At 40.5% G+C, this 19,965-nt stretch overlaps 1 protein-coding gene across 3 annotated transcripts; it reads left to right on the top strand.

Moving 5' to 3' along the window:
- Positions 1–711: 711 nt before the first annotated feature.
- On the top strand, positions 712–18,910 carry ttll4 (tubulin tyrosine ligase-like family, member 4). 3 transcript variants are annotated; one of them, XM_042426187.1, is made up of 22 exons: positions 712–855; positions 939–1,031; positions 1,888–3,255; positions 3,749–4,241; positions 4,733–4,901; positions 5,003–5,079; positions 5,211–5,274; positions 11,033–11,151; positions 11,578–11,688; positions 12,068–12,144; positions 12,289–12,483; positions 12,627–12,709; positions 13,104–13,232; positions 13,504–13,626; positions 13,735–13,833; positions 14,390–14,524; positions 14,665–14,802; positions 14,971–15,067; positions 15,894–16,104; positions 16,554–16,621; positions 16,738–16,808; positions 17,233–18,910. In XM_042426187.1, exons 3-22 carry the CDS (start codon positions 2,608–2,610, stop codon positions 17,420–17,422), a joined length of 3,297 nt encoding a protein of 1,098 aa, XP_042282121.1. In that variant the 5' UTR covers positions 712–855; positions 939–1,031; positions 1,888–2,607; the 3' UTR covers positions 17,423–18,910. The 3 variants fall into 3 exon arrangements, with proteins under 3 accessions (XP_042282121.1, XP_042282122.1, XP_042282123.1); XM_042426188.1 differs by having other exon boundaries at positions 712–859; XM_042426189.1 differs by lacking the exon at positions 939–1,031 and having other exon boundaries at positions 712–859.
- The last annotated feature ends 1,055 nt before the right edge of the window (positions 18,911–19,965 follow it).

Below are 19,965 nucleotides of genomic sequence, written 5' to 3'. Positions count from 1 at the left end.
AATACTTTTTTGTTCTCTAAGGTCAAGTCAGTTTAATTTATACTGTAGCCAAAAATCACAGGTTTGTCTTTTACAACCTGTACAATATCATGCTGCACCCTCTGTAATTATAACAACAATTCTGCTCCATTGTTTTCTGAGAGAGCAATTGTGTTCTATGTGATCTGTAGGCTATTTTATCATTTCCAGACAGTAATATACCTAAGGGTAAATGTTAAATGTATAATAACTATGAACATTTTTATATATATAGGCTATATCTTTTATGTATCGCACCTCTCATGGCAAAGCAGCAGATGATGAGCACAAGTGATACATAAAAATCAAGTAGGCTACTGCCTGTGTAGTCAATCTGCACACAAGATGTCAAAAAATAATTTCAAAAAATGAAATACATAGCTACTGAAACACATACTCCCCAGTACGTAAAATAAACAGACCACACTGATTTTTGTTGTTTTTGTATGTTATTGTGTCTTCAATACAATATAGGCCATTAAGGAATATTTTGAGGTTTTTTGAAGGAAAACTTGGTAACATATTGGGCTGAAATAAATAACCTATTTACACGTTTACTTTGGGGTGCAATACATTGAAGCACTCCACCGCCACAACCAAAACTATCAAAACTAACAGTGTCAGTAGTGGTGCTGCTTCACGCCGCTGTGAGCCAGCGGAGGGCGCTCTGATGCACAAGTGAGGCGGAATTACGGCTCCCGAGTGAATCTGGCGTCAATAGACGATCTTCGGCCATGATGTGTCACTCAGACTTTTCAGCTAGCAACTGCGATGCAAGAAACTCTAACGAGTAGCAGCATCGACAAACCAGTGTAACAACATGTTACAGGGGACCATGTAGGTACGAATACATTTTTACAGACTGATACCGAGGCTGTGTTTTGTTATTGACACTCCTGTCCACTGGGCGGTCTTGACAGTTGCTGTTGTTGTGTTGAGTCGTTGTTGCTAACGCTAACAGTTGAAGCTGGACGGTGCAGTGGCCAACGCAGACGGATACAAGCTACTGTGAGGTAATTGCTGATTATAGTTTTATTTAACCGTAAGGATAAGTGTGCCTTAACATAAGTTAGTGACCAAACATTACCGGTTTAGCGTTAAGTTAGTTAGTTTCCTGAAAACGACTCGCAAATTAGCCATTTTAACGTGAAGCTAAGCGGCGTGTCCTGAAAGTACACACACGTGAAACTACACTCTCCTCCTGGACCTCCGTCATATTGACAGCAGCTTTAGCATGGTGTCAACCTCAACACATGGTATTATACCTGCTGAAAAGTGTATCCACATATCATACACACACAATAAAAGGCAAGTTATTGGCAATACCACGCTCTTTATGGCCTCAGACTAGCCTCGGTTTGTGCCTCATGTATTCGCATAGTTTCTGGTCACAGAGGTAACTATTGATTACACATCATGTTTCCACATGGTATACAGTTAAACACCTAAGTTATTGTGTCCACAGAAGATTTATTTATATGTGACATAACATCACAACAATGTCAGCTTTGTCAATGTAATTAAATAGCTGTTGTTAAAAGCTGTTAGAAAGGGACTGTTGTTAAAAGCTGTTGGAAAGAGGCTGTATGAGAAAACCATTGTTGAAATAGTGTTGCCGTAATGGTGACGTTTGACTGGCCTCAGCAGTAGTGGACCACCTTATTTATTATACTTACAAACAATAACATCTTTACAAGAAATATTTTGCAGCTTCTTAAGGGTTACCAAGTCACTTTCAGCTTTGTACTGCATTAAACAAGTTTTTGCTGACTTTCTTTCCATACAAGAGGGAGCAGAATGCTTAACTCTTCTGATAATGTATCATTAGAAAGATGTGGATCTCTCAGACTGACTTCTCTTCTTATGTAGTTTCAGTGGTGAAAGCTGGAAGTTTCTTGTCTCCTGTGAAGTGACTGAGGAAGATACAAAAACTCTAAGGACACCGTTCTCTCCTCCAAGGCCTGATCCCTGAGTGTGAGCCAAGTATGCAACGTTATGCAGCCTGAAGCTTTGAGTTCATCCCCAGAGTTGTTAAGAAGAATAAGGAGAAATCTGCTTCTGGCTCTGTTTGCATCAGCTAATGCCCTCAAGACTATTTCATCCACTCTTGGCCTTACATTAAATTATATAACTTATATAAAAGTGTGACTGTTAGTTGGAGTGTGAACCACTTTGCCTCAGGGAAAAAAAATCCTCATGTGCCTGCCTTATAACACTGCATCGCTACAGAGCGCTAACAGTGTCCTGCTGACCTGCAGCACACGCGCAAGGCCTAGGTGTTGTACTGCTAACTGTCTCTGCAGCTGTAGTGGCAGTTATGATTGCTGCTGGTAAGGACTCATCAAGAACTTTTAGTCAATCTACAGCGACGAACAGAAAATTCACAACTCTGTTCAGTTGGAGCTGACATCTCAAAACTCATTTCTTCTGGAAAAACACTAACTAAGTGGGGAGCAACCAGGAGGTACAGGTATTTTCGCCTCAGGCTCATTTGGTATCATCTCGACTATAAATCCCTGTTCTGCCTGTCCATCTCCACCCAAGATCCCCAACCCTTCAAAAATAACCACAGCTTTGTTTGACTGTGCCATGCCCACCAACCAGTCCTCCCCCTGGGGTGGGGGGAAGCTCCGGGTTTGCTCCAACGCTGATAGTCCCACAACTACAACCTCTGTCAGTACACACGCCAAGACAGTTGCAGCCACTAAAGTGCCTTTTAGTCAGCCTTCCCTAGAGCTGTCCAGGAGAAAGGACCAAGCCAAACCTCTCTCCTCAAATGTTGCCTCATCTCCTTCCGCTGTGAGGCAGACAGCAGTGGCCCCATCTGTGGTTTCTTTACAGGAGAGCGGTGATAGAAGTAAAACTAACACCCAGAGCCAATTCACCACTGTGCCAGACGGGTCTCCAGCCCTGCCACAACAAATTGATCGGATTCAAGGTTCACACCAGTTACTGTCAACAGGACGGAAGCAGGCTAGTAGCAGCCTCATAGAGACCAGTGCCCCTTCCTCCATCCCCAAGAAGGAATGCCAGGTTGGGTTAAATGTTCAGCTGACGAGTACTACAGAGAAATGTATGTCGCTCCAGACCTCTCAACCTGGAAACACTTTAGCTATGAGCAGATGTCAGGCTGCCACAGGTGATGCGCCATTAGGATTGGAGTCTCTTTCGTCAGTTTGTCATCAGGACCTGTTCATCAAAGGACAACCCGCTCTGCAACAAACTAACAAGTTGATGGTGAGCATTGAAGTTAAGTTTTAAGTGGAACATATGTCCAAAATGAAAAAAAAAGGTATCTTCACCCAACAGTGTTGGATTTTCAACTCTTAAAATGCATATAGTGCTTGTCTTAGTACAGAGTGACCATAAGAATGTTAAAAAGGTTAGACTTTGGTGGAGTTCCTGCTTTCCATTTAGAACTATATTGGACACCTGAAACTGGTTATTTTGTTCCATGATGCTCAGATGAAGAAAACATTTCATTAAAGCACAGTTAGGATTAATATTTGTTATACATACCCTTGCTGATGAACTCAGCTTCTGTTTTAATATCAGCACATTAGAGCTGTGCTGTCTATTAAGTATGGCAGTACCAGTCCTTGCAATTACTGATTATGTTGGTGTTTACAGAATTTTTTACATTTTGTCACATTTACCTGTATGTCCACGTCTGTAGGTCCATTTACTGCATCCTCTTCCACGTTTAAACTTTCCCTGTCTTGTCTTTTAGCTTGAGGCCGCAGACTGTTCCTCCTCGCCTTCCTTGCCTCCTCTATGCCTTACTCTTTGTGAACACCAGGGGACAGCATTAGGAAAGGATGCCTCCAGTCTCAACACTGCAAAAGTAGAAATAAAAAGCACAACAAGAGAAACAACAACAACTACAAGGAAGAGTCATTCAGATAAACCAGCAACAAAATCCATTCAGGCACAGAACAGTTGCACAAAAATAACTGCTTTAAATAGTCCATTGCTGGTAAGAGGTAGTCCTTCATCAGTGGTGGCAGCAACTTCTCACAGTAAGCCCCAAACAACAGCATCACTAGACACAAACAAGCAGGCCCAGGAAAGTCAGTGTTCACCAGGAAGCAACCTGTCCACATGCAGAAGAATAAGTCCTCCCGCAGCCAATCCTTTTCCAAATGGCCCCACGCCAACTGTGCTCAGTGCCAGTGTCAGTGCCACTCAGGTGGAGCAGCCCACAACGCTGGATGCCATCCCAGGTAATCAGAATCAGTGGTTTACTTAATGTACACCATAGCTGTATAGGGAAACCTGGGGTGAGAGAATGGCCATTCAGTCTACAGGTTAGCAGTCAAGAACCTCAGACATTTTGAACACAGGTTTTGCAGAAATATTCATAACTATGGTAAGAAATTATTAATGAGCTAATAATAAAAGTAGGATTCTATTAATACAGTTAAATGTCTTATGATTATGCTATGCTTTAAGAAACTTGTTGTAATTAGAGAAACAAACTTTGTGCTCAACTTTAGAGATAAAAGTTAGTGGTTAACAGTTTTTACCTTAAATACAATGAAATGTTGGAGTCAAATAGGTAGAAAATCATGAGACACATGATTCATGTCTTGAGAAATCATTGACTCAAGAACAGCAAGAACAGTCTTAGTTTTCAGTTTTTATGTAGCTAGAATGAAACGAAAAATGGAGTGCTGCGAACTCTTTGGATTCATGACTGTATTTTCACCCTCAGCCGTGGCCTCATATCCTCCAGGAGCCTTGGTGGGCTCTGTGACCACTAAGATCTCCGCCATCCACCTAACCAAGCAGGGACAACATGCCTGCATGTCATCCTCATCTCCCTCCCCTTCCTCTCCCTCACCGTCAGAGGAGTGTCCGGTTGGAGAGACTCAGCTATCTGGGTGAGGAACAGCTAGTTTCTTCTCAGTCAATGAATACTGCAGTTCCCCCCCATCACATCCTTATTCTGAAAATGTTATTTACTTATAATAATTGTTTGCAGTCAAGAGTGTGTTATGCAAGTGGATGGAGGTGAGGAGGAGCTGCCTGATGAGCTGGAGAATGCCTGTAGTGATGATGGTAAGATGTAATAACACACACACACACACATACTTACAGCTCCATTGCACTGAAGCTGCCTGCAGTCAGCTTGTAATCGGCTCTATTCATGGTGTAAACAACTGATTTTAGGTTTCCTGTGTTTTCTTCAGATGATTCAGACTGCTCGTCCATCAACGGCACCTCATCCACAGCATCCCTTACACTCCTCGCTGGGTAAGACTGGGTGTAACTCCACACACATGCACACACTTCAGCTCCTTTTTTTAAAAGGGGACCTATTATGCTCTATTTTATTTTCAGTCATATATGTAATGTTACAATGTCAGATGTTCATATTAAAAGTACCCAACGTGTCAGATAATGAGGTAAACATATGGAGAACATATGGCCTCAGACTGCTCTGAATGCTTGGTTTACAACGGTTTTTTCTACTTTCAGTCCGAGCTGATGTCGGCTCGTGACGCTGCTCCATACACAGCGTGCAAGCTCGCTGCTCCGCTCTGCTAACATAGTGGCGTTTTTCTGAGTCATGACTCCATTACACAGCACTATAAAGTAAAATAAGCTGTTTACCTGTTGGAGGTGTGCTGGTTGTCTGCAGCTCTTCATCAAAAATCATCATCAATGTGGCTGTGTCTACTTGTACCTTTCCTCCCTGTGTTATTTCTAACTGATCCATTGAACAAAGAGCTCCAAATATTTCCATATGTTGTTTCAACTGATTTTTAGCGCCACTAAAGAAGTTCTGCTAATTTGGTGAGAAACACATCTCACTTTCTGTCAATTCTTCACAATAAAAGTCTCCCATTATTTAGTCATTTAAAAGCTTTTAATTTGAAGCAGTAAAGCAGGAAATGTTGGGTTTGCATCAGCAGTAACTTAACACAACTCTGATATGGCTGCTCCTGAATGCTGGCCAATCAAATCAGAGTGGCCTCATCAGGAGGGGGGCCTTAAAGAGACAGAAGCTCAAATGGCCTGTTCAGAAACTACAGAGACTGTACTAAGGGGCTGCATAAAGGGTCAGTATAATATAAATAAGGAGTTCTTTTAGCTGTGAATCACGCAAAGCCTCTCTAGTGGAGTTCAAAAATTAAAAAAAATAGAGCTGGAAATGAGCATAATAGGTCCCCTTTTAACAATGACATTTAAGATTACCAAAAGAAAATAAACACTGACTGATGCAAACTCTATAGGAGACTACTACATTCTATCTCTATTCTTACAGACAGTCCCCACAGCACTGTTTTTGGAACATTTTTTGGATCGTTTCTCACAACCATCACTCATCCATCTCATGGAATAGATATAGAATCGATAGATCCTTTTTCACCTAGTGTAACATAATCCTCCATTAAGATCACACAAATATCCTTTCGAAATGCAGTAAATAAGTGACATGTGTCTACAAATATCTTTCAAGGCCCCCAGTGGTGTCACTATGCGCTTATAAAGCTCTGTTGGGAAAGAAAAATAAAATTAATCAATATATATTAAAAACATATCCATATCTTGTAGGCCCATTTATGAACCTGGTTGAGACATGGTCAATGTCCTGTCATTGGACCACCTCACACCTAAGCCTGGTTTCTAATTGGTCCCCAAAAATGCCATAAAGTATAGATCCATCAGATCCTATGGTCTCTTTCTCTCTCTCTTTCATTCTCTCTCACTGCATTGTTAAAAGGGGCTGAAAGCAGCAGAGCGTGGTGGAAAGGTCTGCTGCATTGTGTATCTTATTGTTTTCCGCTGTGATGGCCTCAACAGTAGAACTCCCTACCAAAGACTCGGAGCTGATTCTCTGCTAAAACAGCCTGGATAGGGACCACTATTGTCGCCTTTTTCCCCCAACCAGCTGATTTGTTTATGTATACATTTAGGTACACCCCCACCCCTTGCTGAAAGCTATAGCTCCTGTATGTATAGTATAGTGGTAAGTTAGGTCAGTGTAGCTGTAATGCCATTGTATACCTGTTGGTGCATGAAGGATTTTATTTAAGAGAAAACATCTGAGGGGATAATATCATCAGCTGTCCTTCATTCATCCGTTTATCCATCATTCCTTGCTTCATATATGACTGTCACGTGAGTGGTTTCTTTTTTTGGGTGTAAATTCTCATTATTTTGTGTTTATCTGAAGTGGATAATGGTATGTGGGAAAAGGAGCTCAGGATTTGTTCAATTTTTGAATTGATTGCAGCTAACCAGTCGTGTAAAAGTACATGTCACTGATTTGATGGGTTCTTATCTTGCGACAGCACTGGTGTTATTTTGTTGAGTCTTCTGAGCTTTGTAGAATGATTCCTTACATGAAATGTAGCCATTTATGTGCTTCTGTTTATGTTTAGCCATTATTGGATCTCTACTGGCAAATTGCCCAGTCCCTGTGAATAGTATTTTTAAATTTTGAAATGTGGGAATGTTAATGTTAGGTAGATCAGATATCCGTATGACTCCTTCATTTGTCTGTACTCTGTGTCAAAATGTTCTTGTACACTCTGCGTGATGCCTCTATACCACACAAGCATCATGTTACTAGGGCAGAGTGTAAACAAGAATCCATCCTGACCACACTTGTCTTGTGTTACAAATTAGAGTGGTGACTGGATGCTAACTGCTGTTATTTAGAAGTTAGTGAACTTAATTCTAGCTGCATTACTTTTTGGCTGGACCGCAACAGTGGGGACAGCCCTACAAACCTGAAAGTGCCTGACTGACGGACTGACGGACTGACGGACTGATGGACTGACGAGCGGACAGATGAAGTTACACCATTGGTTGGCCGAAGGCCCGAAGCCTGCCAAAGGTTGGCACAACCAAGTATCCCAGAATGTATTTCGTGCCAACCAGCAGCAATGGAGGAGATTTTGAGATAGGCTAAAAGCTGTCGAAATTCTCGCTGTAGGATTGTAATATGTCACACACTTTATTAAGTTTGAATTTTTTTTCAGGTGAGAAAGCAACCAAAAATTCCCAAAATGTGGTCAGTTTATCCAAATAATGCCTACATTTTTGGAGATCTAAGGAGCTGCTAGCTGGGTGAGACCAGCATCATCTCAGCTTCTAGCAGCCCGACTTCTGAGATAATTAGCCAGTCAATGTCCGTCGTCATCCCGGGGAGAAAATGATCCAATGAACTGATCTGTGCAGCTCTTTGGTAATTTACCACGGGCTCTAATGTCTCTGTAGCATTTCGATATGTGATATAATTCCTTTTGGAAGATAAACGTTGGTCTCGCAGATGAAATCTAACAAGTAGTTGCCACATTAGTTTGTCTGAATGAGATTATTTTGTCACAGAACAGTCAGGTAGTTGCATTGAAGCCGAGCTGGTGCTGTTAGCAAGTATGCTGCTATTCCAATTGCAGATTGATTGTACTGAGTCCTCCCATCCTCAGAAGTTTGTACTCCTGAGTTGAGTCCAAACTAGCAAGCACGCAAAACAGAACTTGGCGCACTTGGTGTTGAGAAAGGCCCTATGACTTCAGTCAAAACCCGGCGCACTTCCTGGGGGCTCACCACGTGTCGCCACTTCCTGAGTCCGTCATTTCAAATTAAAAGACCTCTAGTGTTTCATATACGGTCCAGCCATTGTTGTGAGACTGCAGTTTGTTTTAATAGTAACAAGCTAAGCAGAGCTCTGGTGCTGAAAGGACAAGAACTGGTCGGTCTTCACCAGAAAACTTAATTGTAGATATACTTAACAAGTATACAGAACAATCATTGTTGATATACTTAAATATACAGAACAGTCATTGTAGATACACTTTCCATGTTTTTTAGAAAGTTAATATACTGTATGTTGTGTAAATGGCTGTCTATAGAGTTTGTGCTTTGTTAAATACGCAGTTAGGTGATGTTGCTTAAGTGTGTCAATATAGTTATATATATGGTATATTTGTTGAAATGTGACCAAACAGTACTGGGGACTCCTTGAGAGGAACTACCCACTGGGCAGCTCCCCTGAAAACTACATACCTTCAAGAGTTTTTTTTTTCTGTTTGCATTCACACCACCAACATCAACGCTGAATAAATGCTGAAGTGAGCTAGCCAGCGGTTGGTATCACTTCTGCGCATGATACAATGCTGTGATCAGAGCTATGTGTTCATTGTGTGTCATGGGTTTCATGATTATAACAGAGATGGAAAGGAGACGTGCGTATTTAGACTATGCGGTTGTTTTTCATGGGTTCTTAAAAATGGCAGTTGTCGGTGCTGCATTGACTCATGTGTTCGACTAATCAATGTACATTTAACTACTGGACCAATCACCGTACGCTTATGTCACCTTAGGTTCCTCTTGTGCTGGGAGAGGACCTACCCTGAAGTAGGAGCTAAAAAAGTCCCTCAAAACGGTGTTCTAAGAACTACAATCATTCCCAGTTCCTGCAGTGCCGACGCAATAAAAAGGGGGTAGTTACTCCAACAGTTCTCACAACTATGAAAAGGTTCCTACGGTCCGAAAGCCCCTATAGCTCCTCTGTAAGATGGGACAACTATTCAGTTTTATTTATATAGCACCAAATCACAACAAAAGTCATCTTGGGGCACTTTTTACGTAGAGCAGGTCTAGAGCATACTCTTTAATTTACGGAGACCCAACAATTCCCCCATGAGCAAGCGCTTGGCAACAGCAGTTAGGAAAAACTCCCTAATAATGCTTCATAAAATGTTTCCCATACACCTACAGTTGTATGCAAAAGTTTGGGCATCTCTTTTTTTTTTTTAATTGAAAAGAAACAAACACATAAACACAGTCTCTCGAGGATATGGAACATAAAACACAATATTTTCAGCAAACATTAATGCATAGATACTTTTTATGTCATAAATTATTATGACACCCTACATAGTCAGTACTTAGTAACATCCCCTCTGGCAGATGTCACAGTTTACAAACGCTTTTTGTAGCTAAAAGTCTTTCAATTCTTGTATTTGGGATTTTCTCCCATTTTTCCTGGCAAACAGCTTCTAATATTGCAATATTCTTGGGCTGTCTTGCATGCACAGCTCTTTTAAGATCTACCCACAGATTTTCAATTATGTTTATGTCAGGGGACTGTTAGGGCCATTCCAAAACCTTAAACTTGCGTCTCTTGAGGTAGTCCATGGTGGATTTCGAGGTATGTTTTAAATCATTGTCCATCCTCTTTTCAGCTTCAGCTTTTTTACAGACAGTGTGATGTTTGCTTCCAGAATTTGCTGGTATTTAGTGGAATCCATTCTTCCCTCCACCTGTGCAATGTTTCCTGTTGCCATTGGCTGCAACACAACCCCAAAGCTTGATAGATCCACCCCCATGGTCAACAGTTGGCAAGGTGTTCTTTTCATGAAATGCTGCTCTTTTTTTTTTCTCCAACTTTACCTTTGCTGATTGTGGCCAAAGAGTTCTATTTTAACTTCATCATGTCACAGCACTTGTTTCCAAAACACATCAGGCTTCTGTAGATGTTCTGTTGCATACTTCTGACATTGGATTTTATGATGAGGAGGCAGGTAAGGTTTTCTTCTACTGACCTTTCTTTAAAGGTCTTGTTGTGCAAGCACTGCTCCACAGTAACTGCTCCACAGTAGAACACTGCACCACCACTCCTGAGTCTGCTAAATCTTCCTGCAGGGTTTTTGCAAATGGGGGTTTTGATTTGCCTTCCTGATCAGCGTACGAGTAGTTCCCTCTGAGAGTTTTCTTGATCTTTCAGATCTCATCTTGACCTCCACAGCTCCCCTATATTAACTTTAGAGAGAACTCAACAGACAAACACGTGCTCAGATCAATGATAAAAATAGAATAAGTTTGCTGTAAATTAATACAGTAACTCTCTTTGATATGAACTTCAATGTTCAGTGCTATAGTGATATTGATATGGATGTGAGAGGCTGCATGTGTTTGGGTTTCTACCATTCATGAATCTGTTTGTTCTTCACTCCTTTTCTCTCTCTGTCGTTCTCCCACTATGACTCTCTCTCAGTATTGAGGAGCCGATGTCTTTGGAGGTGGAAGATGATAGAGAGGAGAGACCAGCTCTGGTTCCCAGTTTGTTCCCCTTCTTCCCTCCAACACTCTACTTCAGCACCGCCAATGAGAAAGGTTAGGAAACACATGACTCTTGTGTAATAGAGTAAGATCAGTTAACTCACAGAGATATGACACCAGTTTTCAATTAGACATGTCACAGCACAAGTTTCTTTCAGCACTTGGTTCTCAGACAGTAGAGATGCTGCTGGGTCTTCAGCAACTGTTATTGAGTGTTGTTGTTTGTCACAAGACTGCAGGCCTAGTTTATTTTATCATATTTTATCAAAGCAAGTTTAAATGTGATTATTATCATTGTTTTTATTTAACTTATTTATTTTACTGAGCAGGTTACATCTTTTACCAACATCTTTAGTGTTTCCAGTTAGTGTTAAAGTGCAATGAACTGTTTTGGTATTTGCATTATGTTTGCTATGATGATGCTATGAAAAAATATATATAATTTGCTATGAAGATAACTTTTTGTTGTGTGTTCTGCAGTGGAGCTGTTGCCTGCAGAACAAAGACGACTGTTAAAATGGAAGATGAGCCCAGTCACTCCAAATGTTGTCAAAAACATCATCGCCAGGTCACACTTCAAAGTCACCAAGAGTAAGTCACACTGTGTGTGTGTGTGTGTGTGTGTGTGTGTGTGTGTGTGTGTGTGTGTGTGTGTGTGTGTGTGTGTGTGTGTGTGTGTGTGTGTGTGTGTGTGTGTATGCCTCTGTGAATGGCTGCAAAGATCAATTTTCATTTAATAAACATATTTCATTATCAGTTATTTGATAGTTAACCACGTGTGGTCAAGATCTGAAAATCTTAACAAAATGTTTACAAATAATTTTGCACAATAAAGCACAATACTTTTGCCTTAAATTTTATTACAGTGTGATTGAAACATGTACTTTCCTTAAAAATGAACATGTATGAAAATAATTGTAAGCGGTTTTCCTGGACAATTAAAATGTTTTTCGCGGTGTTGTGCATTTAGAAAGCCATGACTGGTTGGGCTGCTGGGGACACCACATGAAGTCTCCTGGCTTCAAGGCTCTTGGAGAGCACCAGAAGGTAAAAAAACTGTAGATACACTAATCATCCTAGCCTCTACTCCCAGCCTTAACTTTAAGGAAGGTAAAATGATCAAATAATCCTTAAGATCTTCAGTCCAGAATTACACTTAACGTGGCTATGTTGGTGTTTCTTTTGTCCTAGTTGAACCACTTCCCAGGAACTTTCCAGATTGGAAGGAAGGACCGGCTGTGGAGGAACCTGTCCAAGATGCAGGTTCGCTTTGGCAAACAAGAGTTCAGCTTTTTCCCCCGAACATTCATCCTTCCTCAGGACATCAAGCTGCTCCGCAAGGCCTGGGAGGACAGTGGCTCCAGGCAGAAATGGATCATCAAACCTGTATGTTCTGTTGTGTAATTCATTTTCAAAATGAGTCATCCAGACGATGGATCTGATTTATTCAATTAGTCAAAAGAGTACGTCCTAAGTATAATCAGGTTACTTGTTCTTGTTCATTCTCTATCTTCTTTCTTGTCTAACAGCCCGCCTCAGCCAGAGGAATAGGTATCCAGGTCATCCACAAATGGAGCCAGATGCCCCGCAAAAGACCACTACTGGTCCAGAAGTATGTAATCCAGTAGAGCACTAGAAGTTTAACAGTAAGCAGCCCAGAGCAGACTGCCACTGGTCCACAAGTAGCCATATCAATCATAGTGCAGGAAATACATTTTCAAAGAGATAAACAAGAAGAGAGTTTATACAGTTTTAATTATAATTCTGTTTACAATTTGGAATACATCTTCTTTTCTGAGGTCTTTGTTTCCATTTAATTACTTGTCAGCTGTTAACAAGCTGTGTTGTTGTTACTGTTAAGGTTAGACTTCAATTGAGGTATTAAAGTACTGATTCTAAAATGCCAGCAGGAGATCAGCAGTATAGACCATCGCACTTTTCCAGTACCTGACACCGTTTACTCTCTCACTGGGTTAAAACATTGTTATTGTGGTTGTATTTTTCAGGTATCTTCACAAGCCCTACCTCATCAGTGGTAACAAGTTTGACCTGCGGATCTACGTCTATGTGACATCCTACGACCCACTCAGAATTTACATCTTCTCTGACGGACTGGTTCGATTCGCCAGCTGCAAGTCAGTTTTCACCACATCCATCATAGTGACAATTGACTAAATAAATGTCCAAATAGATAAGTTAAACTAGAATTGAATGTAAACGATCTCCAAGGATAAAGTTTGTAATTTCAACAGGAAAAAGTAATGGGACTTATTTAAGAAAATATTATGTAAATATTTCTTTTTTTTTTGTGACAACAAGAAAAAGTTTCCAGAGACTTCTAAATAGTGTCTGAAAGAGGTCATATATTATCGATTTTGCTAACATCCCTGTGTTTCTCCTCTCCAGGTATTCGTCTTCCATGAAGACACTGGGCAACAAATTCATGCACCTGACCAACTACAGCGTCAACAAGAAAAACTCTGAATACCAGACTAACAGCGACGACAAGGCCTGCCAGGGACATAAATGGTAACTGAGGAAAAAAGGGTGATAAGGTTACAGTTAAAACTGAAATATGCAACATTGTCTCTGTTTACCAACTCCAATCAAATGTACTGTTCGTTCATGTGTTTTCAGGGCTTTGAAGGCATTGTGGCAGTATCTTGGTTCTAAGGGAGTCAACACCACTCTGATATGGGAGAAGATTAAAGACATTGTGATCAAAACCATTATTGCGTAAGTTCCTGGTTCCCATTCACTCATTCAGTCACTGGATGTAGAAAGTGGTCACACAAGGTAGACCGTAGTTGATAGCTCTGTTTTTCATTATTTGTTGAGGTTTTTTTTCTCAATCAGTTTGTTTTTTGTATTTATTTACATATATACATTTACACCACAGCCTGATGAGGATAATTTTCAATATAATGTTAAAGACAAGTTTCCTCTCACTTTGTACTTTTTTACATTGTATAATCTGGATGACTGACAACTTTCATAGATACTTTTAAAATTTTTCATACTGCTGTCAAAGTGGATGTACAGTATTTCATTAAAGCATAGGTTCACATTTTTTCAAGTCAGTCTTTAAACATTACTCGCAGGCCCATATGTACACTGAAACCATTAACTATAAAATATTTACTTTGGCTGACAAAATGTTCTAGCTCATAAATCATTTACCTGAATGTAACCAAAATACTTTGACAGAGAGATTTGGATAAAAAATGTCATGAAATTATGAATAGATATGATTCTGAAATAAGCTTTCCATCTCCTGTGCATTGTTTATCAGGTCAGAACCGTACGTTAACAGTCTGCTGAAGATGCACGTCCGGACACCCTACAGCTGTCATGAGCTGTTCGGCTTCGATATCATGCTGGACAAGAACCTCAAACCCTGGATCCTGGAGGTCAACATATCACCTAGGTAATACACACACACACACACACACACACACACACACACACACACACACACACGCACACACACACACACACACACATATATATGTATATATATATATATTTTTCAAATTACATCCTCTAACTGTTGTGTTTCTGGTCCAGCCTCCATTCCAACACAGCGCTGGATGTTTCCATTAAAGGTCAGATGATCAGAGATCTCCTGAACCTGGCTGGTTTTCATATTCCTCAAAGAGAAGATGTGGTCGTCCCCTGCAGCAGCACCTCCAGCTCCACCAGCAGGTAGGGGGAGTTTTTAAGACTTACATACAAGGACTGGGAGGACCCCTACTACATATAGAAGTCTTGTCTTGTCTTAGACATGAGATGAAATTACATGTAGCTGATTGTCATACAGGCATCGCAAGTGTTTCACTTTCCATTTGTTTCACTTTGTGTGTGTGTGTGTAGTCTGTATGGGGGGAACAGGGAGAGGACCAAACCTGATCTGTCTGCTGATGAGAAGGTCAAACGGGCCTTTTACCTCACACAGCGCTACGCTGACCAGGTACACAAATACACACACATTAAGCTGTAAAATAAGTTTATTCTGTTCAAGTTCAAAAGTAAGGAGTAAATGTTTTTGTCATTTTAGCAGCCTAGTAGAAATCACTGGATGCTTTCATTTTTGAATGGAGGAGAAAATTTTAAAAATGAAAATTTGTTAACACTTACATGAGTGTGTCTTTCAGCAAATCTTAAAATCTTATGAACAACAAATCTGCATCACTGTAGAGAGTGTGCAGTTTTGTCAAAACTCTGCTATATTTCAGAAGAAATGTTGATATATATTCTGTCAGTCACTGCTTATTTTCACATAAAATAGCAAGAAATTAAATTCCAAAACACAGTTTTAATTCCAGGTGAATTAAAATTTAACTGCAGCTTTAACAAACCAATTTCTGTCCTCAAAATTTGTTCTCTCGGGCAGCTAACTCACAGGCAACAGCCAGCCCCTCAACAAGCTCCTCCCTATTAAAATCTAAAACCCTTTCTAACTTTCTTACCAAAGTGGACCACCTGTACCTTGTGCTTGGTGGGGGAGCTGCATGACCTTAGCCCCTTTTACACAGCCTGTTCAAGGCAGGAATGCTGCACCTTTATTCCGTCTCGCTGTTCTGTATAAAAGTTATGGACACGGAATAGGGGGACAGAGTTGCTCTGCCAGTAAGCCAGTCATACCACCAACTTCAACTGGTGTAAGCTGCTGCTGATACTAGAACTACCAGTACTTCTAATACCACTAATGGTGCAGATGCTGATGCTGATGAAATTCTGTGTGTAGAGTTCTAGTTACATTATTAACCTTGTTTCTTTCTTTCTATCTCTATCAGGACTTCCTCTCCACAGTGTTGGATGTTTTGACTCCAGAGGACGTTCACATGCTAGCAGAGAGCGAAGACGAGCTCAGTCGCAGAGGTCAGTTCGAGCGAATTTTCCCATCACCGGCATCATCTCGCTACCTCCGCTTCTTTGAGTGTTCGAGATACCTCAACATACTGCTAGACCAGTGGGAACAAAAGTACTGGAACAACAGGACCAAAGGTATGTCAAGTCGATTTTATCTATATTCACAAATTGCCTTTGTCGCTGCAATCTGTACAAGATACAACACCCAGAGTGTTTATAACTACACTTCATTTACATAATGGTATTTCTCTGAGTTGGGTTGGTTTATTAAGGATTTGCATTTTTTGTTGACTTTTTTTTTCAACCGCATCTCACGGCATTCTGAGACCATCGCTGAGGAGGACTGTGAGATGCAGTTGAAAAGCTCTGATGAGATGAAGATGGAACACTTTCACTCAGGACTTGTGTAAATGAGAAGCTGCCCACCATTAATCTCCATGTCATAACTGAGAGAGAAACTCAGGAGCTCTTCAACTCTTCCTACTTTATGTTAAGAAAGTAATAGCACACAAAGGGCAGAAGGAACACTGGGACTGCTGGCAGATTTGATTGATTCTGTGTATGAAATGATCTGGTGTGTGCAGGTATCAGTCTGCTGAGGACTCTCTGTCAGAAAGGAGTCCATCTCGGAACCAATGACCCTGCTCACATGGTGAGGAACTGGAAAGATGTCATTAATTTGTCTCAATAAATGATACAGTTTATTATTGAAAAAATCCATGCTTTGATTTGAAATGTTGAACTATTTGCATCTGTGTGTCTGTCCAGTGGTCCAAGTGTAGCTACACCTCCAAGTGTGAACCACACAGACGAGAACTTGTCAGCCCATCCAGACCCAGGTGAAGACACACACAAACACACACACACAACAGTATCGCAGAACAGAATATTGAATAGAGAATTGGCCAATACAAGTACAGACCTTGTTAAATAATATTCAGTTATGTGCACGATGCATGCTATATGAAAACACTTTATTTGTATACATTCCTTTTGTGTAAAATACCATTGATGCAGAGGAGCAAGTAAAAGCACTCTAACAGCTTAAGAGGAGAAAGCTTAAATACTCTTTGGGGCATATTTGATTAACTTATGTAAACCATTGTTAAAATGTTGTATGTAGTAATACTAACTAAGGTAAGTAAGTTAAAAGTTGGTGCAAACAAAGAAAATATCATTTAAATTTGGTTTGGATTATTCAGACACTACAGAGTGAATTAACCTGATTCTTCCTCTGCTGCCTCCCTCTGACTTGTTCTCCAGGGTGGTGGTCAGCCACCAGCACCAGTCCGATCGCGCCGACGAGGACGATGGTTCAGACGGGGATGTGGCCTCCGTTTCCAGCCTGCCTGTTTCTCCAAGTCCTGGATCTAGTGTCACCAGCAGTGCCTGTGCAAGCCCTCAACCCAGCCTCACCCAGAGCCTGCTGCCCCAACAATTCTCTTCGCTCTGAGACTTGGTTTGCTAACACGCTGCTTAGCACCCAGAACAGAAACAAAGCTCAGGGTCTAAGCCGTAGCCCTCACCTCTCTCTCATAAACACCTTTTCCAGTGATCTTCATGTCTACTGGCTCAGAAACACTCACTCTGGACCAGACATCTACTTAAAACTAGAACTTTGAAGCCTAGTAACATAGAGTTAAGCGAGGTCTGGATTTTGGTCTTTAACAGAATTATAGTTTGCGTCAGAAGGAGGTACGTATAAAATGTAACTATAACAAATGTGATTTTGTGCAGAAAATGGCTTGAAAAAAAAAGTAACGGGGGGAACAGCAGTCAGTTGATGACTTATCCTTTCTAAGTAAGCCTCCATTGCCACAATAGTGAAAAAAATACAATATATAAATAGGACTTTACCAGTGTTTTTATATGTTTTAGGCCATTTACTACAAATCACAAATATGCCAACCATTGTCCAGCCTTTCAGATGGTGCAACGTCACATCGTGTCTGCTTAACATGACAAACATTCATTATTTTACAGCAATGCAGTGCAGACAACGTTTGAAGCAGATATGACAGGTGTGACCTCCTGATTTATTCCAGTAGTATATTGACATTTATCTCAAGTATTCCGTTTATCTCATTAACATTATTAGCATTTGGACATGCTCATTAAGGCTGTGTTATCAATATTAGTACTGTGTGGAAAAAAAAAACCCAATAGAAGTAGACATGACATTCATTTGAGTGAGACTACTGCATTGAAACAATGGAGGGCGCTACACAGAGGCTCTAGCAAATAAAACGCTGGCAAAAGCTAGTTTAACTTTTGTTGTCATGCAGTGCAGCGTCACTCGGCCATTTAAATACGTGTAAGCAAACATTCCAGGTACCTGGCGATCGTCAAGACATTAAATTGTCACTGCGATAACTTTTTAGAGTTTTAATATCCTGTCTGACAGTATTATAAATTGCTGTGCAGTGTTTTGGTCTTACAGGCCTTAAAACTCATAAATGTATTGCTTAAACCTGACTTCCTGAATTGTTTTTCATCATCTCACCAGTGCGTGTAGCCAACACTCCCTGCTCGCACTGCCACCTAGAGGCGGCTGCTCTGATGCATTTAATTTCCCAAAAGGCTGGTCCTCATTGGACTTTGGTAGTAAACCTAAACTGTGAATACAGACATCATGGACTTTCTCACAACCTACACCTCAAAGCTTTTGGTTTGGGCACATTAGCAGGAGTAAAACTGCTAAACCAACATTACCGTACAGACAATAAATATAAGCTTGAACACAGTGGTCCAAAGTTGTGGTGATGAATAATGACACAATACTATGGTTTCTATTATTGGTTTGGTGTTAAGAGGGCAGTTGTCATCTTCCTAGCCTTACAGACACAAGCTTTGTGTGTGTTTGTGTTTGTGGAATGGAGAGGAGAAGAAAAAAGAGCTATCAGTGGACAAATTAAGGGAGGAATGGGGAATTGGAGAGGAGGTGCGCTGCAGAAGATGACCATTCTGAGCTCACCAGACGTTCTGCAGCGTGTTGAAATCTCTGCAGTTTGTTTCAAACATCTTTAAAGTGTCATTACTTCATTTTAGTTTCATTTTATTCTGGTTGATGGTGTTACTGGTGTGTTTCACAAAACCTCACTTTGATTCATAATGTTGATTTTATGTTAGTGATACTTGAAAATGAAATGGCAAACTTTATCACTCTGCCTGGCATGCATGTGGGTGGGCAAAAAAGTTATGCTGAAGTCATTTGATAATAGCAACCTCGTTAGACTTTTAAAAAGCGCTTTCATTTTTCTGTGTGACGATCACTTGTATTAAGAGTATAGAGAGCCGAAGTCATGACGTCACATTCTGGCTAGCCTCTGCTCCACTAGATCCTATAACTCAGTGAAATCTCTTATTCAGCATTGATTTCATCTGACTTTTTGAAAAAATAATGCATGTTCCTGGGGTGTACTTTCCATATTCTAGGACGAATTGGCTCAACTACAGCACTTGCTTTTACAAGCTGAAACCACTGCGATTTAAACAAAGTTAAACAATTGATTTTCTAGCATGCAAAAAAAAGCCCTCATCTTGCCAGTGGACTCGCCTCTTTTGTCAAGCCGTAATGTTTAACTCAGGATGGTCGAGGGCTTATGAGAAATGGGGTCCATTTAAAGGCTGCTGATATTAGATTTTTATTGAAACATATGGAGTGAACAACGCAATATACTGTTTAGAAGGCTCTGTTCCAAGGCTGGGTCTTTATTAATTTGGAAGTTTCTGTTTTACTTCAGCTCTCTATACAGACTTTCTTAAAGGTTGCCAAAATGTAAGTCCAGCTCCAAAATTTAACCCTGCAAACAAACCTATACAAAGCACATGCTGCTTTATCATTTTACAGAATCATCAACACTGTGAGTGGAGAGGTTAGTTAAGAGTACTTAATGTATCCTCAGGAAAAAAAAAAGTATCTTATTTCAAAAATATACATATACTGTGAGGACACTTTCAGAGAAGTAATCTCAAACTACTTGAACCTACGTGTGA

This window comes from Thunnus maccoyii, chromosome 11 (genome assembly GCF_910596095.1).
Source record: "Thunnus maccoyii chromosome 11, fThuMac1.1, whole genome shotgun sequence".
Taxonomy (NCBI): Eukaryota; Metazoa; Chordata; class Actinopteri; order Scombriformes; family Scombridae; genus Thunnus; species Thunnus maccoyii.
Note: the sequence above shows the minus strand (reverse complement) of the source record. Positions and strands in the feature narration are given on the sequence as shown.